Consider the following 5,901-nt stretch of genomic DNA (forward strand, 5'->3'; position numbering starts at 1 on the left):
GGGGGGGGAAACCTGCAGGATTCCGAGATTTCCTCCTTGCTCGGAAGGCAGACGTTTCCTGTCCGAACAGCAAGGGAGTCCCGGAGAGACCGCTTTCCATTGTTCCATCTGCAAAAAGGCCCCGTCAGGACCCTAGAGACCATCAAGCAGGGGGTCTATATTTAGGGATGTGGGATCAACGCTGAGCTTTTTCTAGGCCGGGGAGACTCACGGTGCCGCTTCGTTCCCGCTGCATGGGGCAAACGTCGGGCGACGTGCTCAGAAGGCCTGAACTGCTAGCGTAGTTCTCTCCCCAGCTGTATAAATTGGGATCTTGGGAAGGGGGGGGGCAGGAAGAGAAGAAGAGAGGGGGAAAAAATAAGATATTCCAGCATATGCCAAAGCAGTCCTATTTTTTTATTTTATTTTTTTAAAGCTATCAGCGTTTTATTTTTACTTTTCAAGGAGACAGACTGTCGGATGGGAACACACCCACCCCTTCAGATCCCTTAAAGGATGGATTTCTTGTTTTAGAAAGAGACTGGAGAACCAAGAGAACGAACAGATCCACCCGGCTTAATTTTTTCCATCAAAAGTTAAAAAAAAAAAACACAACTGAAACACAACACCGAAGCAGAGCCTCATAGGATAAGAAAACGGGAGCTGCGAATCGCCGGGAAGTTAGGTTGCGTGTGTCTAGTTAGGTGGCACGCACTTGTGTAATTTCTGAAGGGCTGTTAGGCAAAAGCACACAAGCACACACTCCAAACAGAGGCCCGATGGAGCGGACCCCGAGCCGAGGGAGGCTTCTCGCAGGCAGATAACCAACATGGAAATCCAGTCTCTACCGGGTGAACGTCTTCCCCACCTTTGGCCCAAGCCTTTCAAGACCGCCCTGGAATAAGAGTCTGGGGCCTAAAAGCCCACTCTGGGGAGGGGGGAGAAGAGCCCTGACTTTGGGGGGGGGGGCAGAAGAGAAAGGGGCTGCACTTACTGTCTTGCTCTGCTCCTTTTAAAAAAGCACCTATCGCTCCCAGGTAGCCTTCATGCCTCAGGAACAAAGCCTGGACTTCACCCTGCCGTAACAAGAAACACGGTGTTAGCAGGAATACCCCGAGGAGCAGCTGCTCTACACTTACAACCCCGAGCAAAAGACACAAAGGAGGAGGCCTGTGAGGTTGCTTCAGGCCCAAAAACCCTTCCCCTCACCCCCCTCCACCCTGTCCCCGTGGCTCGCCAGCCTGCCACGGGTATTCCTGATTTTTAATTTCTCCCTACCTTGGAGAAGAAGTTAATGCTGTAGGTGATGGTCCGCATGGTGGCGGGGTGTCCCCGGATGAAGAAACCGCCAAAGTAGATTTTGTCCAGGTTGTGGAGCTTGGCGTGCAGGCAAGCCAGCTGCCCGATATCGTTGCTGATCATGTGCAGCAAACTTTTGGCCATGTCTTCTTTGGAAAAATCTGAGAAGGGCCCAAGAGGGGAGGGGAGGGGGGGGAGATTGAGCACCCCACCTTAAAAGATTTGGGTCAATGAATGGAATCCCAAAGGGGCTTTTTTTTTTTTCAGGAGGCAACTGGACTGTCTTGGTTTTTCTTTGAAGGTGTTGACAGAGGGCCGTTCAGTTCAATTTCAAATAGCTACATCCTTCCACTCCCCACCATCCAGTCAGAGCTGAAGAAGCTTCTGGGGTGAGAAATGAAACGTCTTCCAAGAAAAACAAGAAAGTCCAGTTATGGGAGAAAAAAAAACACCTTTGGGACAGCCGTGACCGGCACGGCCGAGAATCTCCATCGTCAATTAATGGAAGATTGCCGGATTTTATTCAGAACGAGATTGAGGGGGAAAGAATCAAAGAGGGTACTGAGATACTGATCTGGAGAATGAAAAAATAAAATAAAATAAAATAAAGGCCCTTAATTTTAACGGGCAGAGCGAGCCAGCCCCTTAACAGACACTCCGAAGAATCAAAGGTTGAAAAGTCCCACCTTTGTCCGCCGTGGCAGATTTCCCAAAGCTGCTGGCTATCAGGTTCCCGCTCAGGCCGAGGGTTTGATAGGCCCCGCCGTAGATATCCTTCACCAGCATGTCGACGTTGGTGTGTTGGCCCTTCGAAGCGAGCTGCAGCAATTCGTCGAACTTCTAAAAATGGAAATCCCAAAGGTCTGTCAGATGAACCAGCTGGAAGGACGGATGTTCCTCGGCACCAGCCTGTGTTTTTCTTTTCACGCCGTCCGTCTGTCTGTGTCTGTCTGTCTGTGTCTGTCTGTCTGTCTCTGTCTGTCTGTCTCTGTCTGTCTGTGTCTGTCTGTCTGTCTGTCTCTGTCTGTCTGTCTGTCTGTCTCTGTCTGTCTGTCTGTCTGTCTGTCTGTCTATCTCTGTGTCTGTCTGTCTATCCATCCATCCATATCTCCCTCTCTCCATTCATGTATCTATCCCTCTATCCCTCCCTCCCTCCATCTATCTATCCATGTATCTATCTATCCCTCCATCCGTCTATCCATCTATCCCATCCATATCTCTCTCCATCCATGTATATATCCCTATCCCTCCATCCATCTCTATCTATCCACCCACCCACCTTATCTATCCATCTATCCATCCATCATCTATCCATCCATCCATCATCCATCCATCATCTATCTGTCTGTCTGTCTGTCTGTCTGTCTGTCTGTCTGTCTGTCTGTCTATCTATCTATCTATCTATCTGCTTAACTTAAGACCAGTCCATCACTCAAATGCCGCATTGCTAGGCGAGAACGTTACCTTGGTTTTGGTAAGCAATGCTCCGAGGCCCCAGAAAGTCCCGCCTCCGATGGAACTTCCACCAATCCATTCAAATTTGTCTTCCGTTTCCACCTATCAAAGACAAGAAGCAGGTTCTTGCCTGAATCCCACCGCTATTACATGGATAGGGACGCACTCTCTCTTTAGGGCAGCCTGGGGCTGAATGGGCAAGTGGATCCGCTGGGGGGGGGGGATCTGACCCGGGAGAGAGATCAGCGAGCATCAGAGAATGGCTGAAAGAAGATCTTTCCAGAAACCGCAAATCAGCCACCCTTACGACCGTCGCAGCATCTCCACAATCTCGTGATCAAAACCCGGACGTTTGGCAACTGATGGGTGCAGCGTTCCCGAGGGGTCGCGTGGTCCCCAGTTTTAGGACCTTCTGATGGGCAAAGTCAATGGGGAAGCCAGATTCACTTAACAACCGGGTCGCTCACTTAACGACTGCAGAGATTCACTTAACAAATGTGGAAAGGAAAAGTCGTAAAAGGGGGCAAAACCCATTTAAGAACTGTCTCACTTAGCAACGGAAATTTTGGACTCCACTGTGGCCCTACGTCAAGGATTACCTGATCAACCAAGGGTCCTCACCTTCACGATCGAAACTCCAGAGCCGATGTTGACCAGCAAATAGGGGAAAATGTGGGGATGGTTCATCTGGAACCTGAACTCGGGGTCGGCATCCTTCAGGTAGACGAAGGCCTCGTGGGGGATGTTCTTGAGGACAAAGTTGCAGCCTTTAATTAGGCAAGTCATCACGTCTTCTTTATCCAATCTAAAACCAGGTAAGGAAAAAGAACAGGGCTTGTTAGCAGAGCTGCAGAACCAGCTCATCACATCCTCATAAAAGCATTGTGGAAGTTTTCTCCAAAAAAAAACCTCCCAAGAATTTGATTTTTCCTACTTGCAACCAACAAGGAGGAGGGTTTGTAGATGGGAGGTCCCGTAGGTACCCCAAAACGGGACTGGGGAAGATTTCGGTCCTGGCTGGAATATTTATTTAGGTGAGTCATTCTCAACCCGGGCAATTTTAAGTTGGCTGGACTTCAACCCCCANAAAATAAAATAAAATAAAATAAAATAAAATAAAATAATAAAATAAAATAAAATAATAAAATAAAATAAAATAAATAAAATAATAAAATAATAAATAAAATAAAATAAAATAAAATAAAGGCCCTTAATTTTAACGGGCAGAGCGAGCCAGCCCCTTAACAGACACTCTGAAGAATCAGAGGTTGAAAAGTCCCACCTTTGTCCGCCGTGGCAGATTTCCCAAAGCTGCTGGCTATCAGGTTCCCGCTCAGGCCGAGGGTTTGATAGGCCCCGCCGTAGATATCCTTCACCAGCATGTCGACGTTGGTGTGTTGGCCCTTCGAAGCGAGCTGCAGCAATTCGTCGAACTTCTAAACATGGAAATCCCAAAGGTCTGTCAGATGAACCAGCTGGAAGGACGGATGTTCCTCGGCACCAGCCTGTGTTTTTCTTTTCACGCCGTCTGTCTGTCTATCTGTCTGTCTATCTCTGTCTGTCTATCTCTGTCTGTCTGTCTGTCTCTGTCTGTCTGTCTCTGTCTGTCTATCTCTGTGTCTGTCTGTCTATCCATCCATCCATATCTCCCTCTCTCCATTCTCTCCATTCATGTATCTATCCCTCTATCCCTCCCTCCCTCCCTCCATGTATCTATCTATCTATCCATCCATCCGTCTATCCATCTATCCCATCCATATCTCTCTCCATCCATGTATATATCCCTATCCCTCCATCCATCTCTATCTATCCACCCACCCACCCACCTTATCTATCCATCTATCCATCCATCTATCTATCCATCCATCCATCATCCATCCATCATCCATCCATCATCTATCTATCTATCTATCTGTCTGTCTGTCTGTCTGTCTGTCTGTCTGTCTGTCTGTCTGTCTGTCTGTCTATCTGTCTATCTGTCTATCTATCTATCTATCTATCTATCTATCTATCTATCTATCTATCTATCTATCTATCTAACTTAAGAGCAGTCCATCACTCAAATGCCGCACTGCTAGGCGAGAACGTTACCTTGGTTTTGGTAAGCAATGCTCCGAGGCCCCAGAAAGTCCCGCCTCCGATGGAACTTCCACCAATCCATTCAAATTTGTCTTCCGTTTCCACCTATCAAAGACAAGAAGCAGGTTCTTGCCTAAATCCCACCGCTATTACATGGATAAGGACGCTCTCTCTCTTTAGGGCAGCCTGGGGCTGAATGGGCAAGTGGATCCGCTGGGGGGGGGGATCTGACCCGGGAGAGAGATCAGCGAGCATCAGAGAATGGCTGAAAGAAGATCTTTCCAGAAACCGCAAATCAGCCACCCTTACGACCGTCGCAGCATCTCCACAATCTCGTGATCAAAACCTGGACGTTTGGCAACTGATGGATGCAGCGTCCCCAGGGGGTCGCGTGGTCCCCCATTTTAGGACCTTCTGAACGGCAAAGTCAATGGGGAAGCCAGATTCACTTAACAACCGGGTCGCTCACTTAACGACTGCAGAGATTCACTTAACAAATGTGGAAAGGAAAAGTCGTAAAAGGGGGCAAAAGCTCATTTAAGAACTGTCTCACTTAGCAACGGAAATTTTGGACTCCACTGTGGCCCTACGTCAAGGATTACCTGATCAACCAAGGGTCCTCACCTTCACGATCGAAACTCCAGAGCCGATATTGACCAGCAAATAGGGGAAAATGTGGGGATGGTTCATCTGGAACCTGAACTCGGGGTCGGCATCCTTCAGGTAGACGAAGGCCTCGTGGGGGATGTTCTTGAGGACAAAGTTGCAGCCTTTAATTAGGCAAGTCATCACGTCTTCTTTATCCAATCTAAAACCAGGTAAAGAAAAAGAACAGGGCTTGTTAGCAGAGCTGCAGAACCAGCTCATCACATCCTCATAAAAGCATTGTTGAAGTTTTCTCCAAAAAAAAACCTCCCAAGAATTTGATTTTTCCTACTTGCAACCAACAAGGAGGAGGGTTTGTAGATGGGAGGTCCCGTAGGTACCCCAAAACGGGACTGGGGAAGATTTCGGTCCTGGCTGGAATATTTATTTAGGTGAGTCATTCTCAACCCGGGCAATTTTAAGTTGGCTGGACTTCAACCCCCA

General features: G+C 48.1%; 1 protein-coding gene across 1 annotated transcript in view; it reads right to left on the reverse strand.

Moving 5' to 3' along the window:
* The window catches only part of PANK4 (pantothenate kinase 4), a 23,891-nt gene that overhangs the window by 12,408 nt on the left and 5,582 nt on the right, over positions 1-5,901 (reverse strand). Inside the window, exons 4-9 of the mRNA XM_015823056.1 lie at positions 5,437-5,620; positions 4,825-4,917; positions 4,016-4,169; positions 1,258-1,439; positions 974-1,055; positions 212-312 (exon numbers count right to left, since the gene is read on the reverse strand). Of these exons, the coding sequence (XP_015678542.1) occupies positions 212-312; positions 974-1,055; positions 1,258-1,439; positions 4,016-4,169; positions 4,825-4,917; positions 5,437-5,620 (796 nt within the window). The remainder of the gene's footprint in view (positions 1-211; positions 313-973; positions 1,056-1,257; positions 1,440-4,015; positions 4,170-4,824; positions 4,918-5,436; positions 5,621-5,901) is intronic.

Source organism: Protobothrops mucrosquamatus, unplaced genomic scaffold (assembly GCF_001527695.2).
Source record: "Protobothrops mucrosquamatus isolate PMUCROS unplaced genomic scaffold, P.Mucros_1.0 scaffold1755, whole genome shotgun sequence".
Taxonomy (NCBI): domain Eukaryota; kingdom Metazoa; phylum Chordata; class Lepidosauria; order Squamata; family Viperidae; genus Protobothrops; species Protobothrops mucrosquamatus.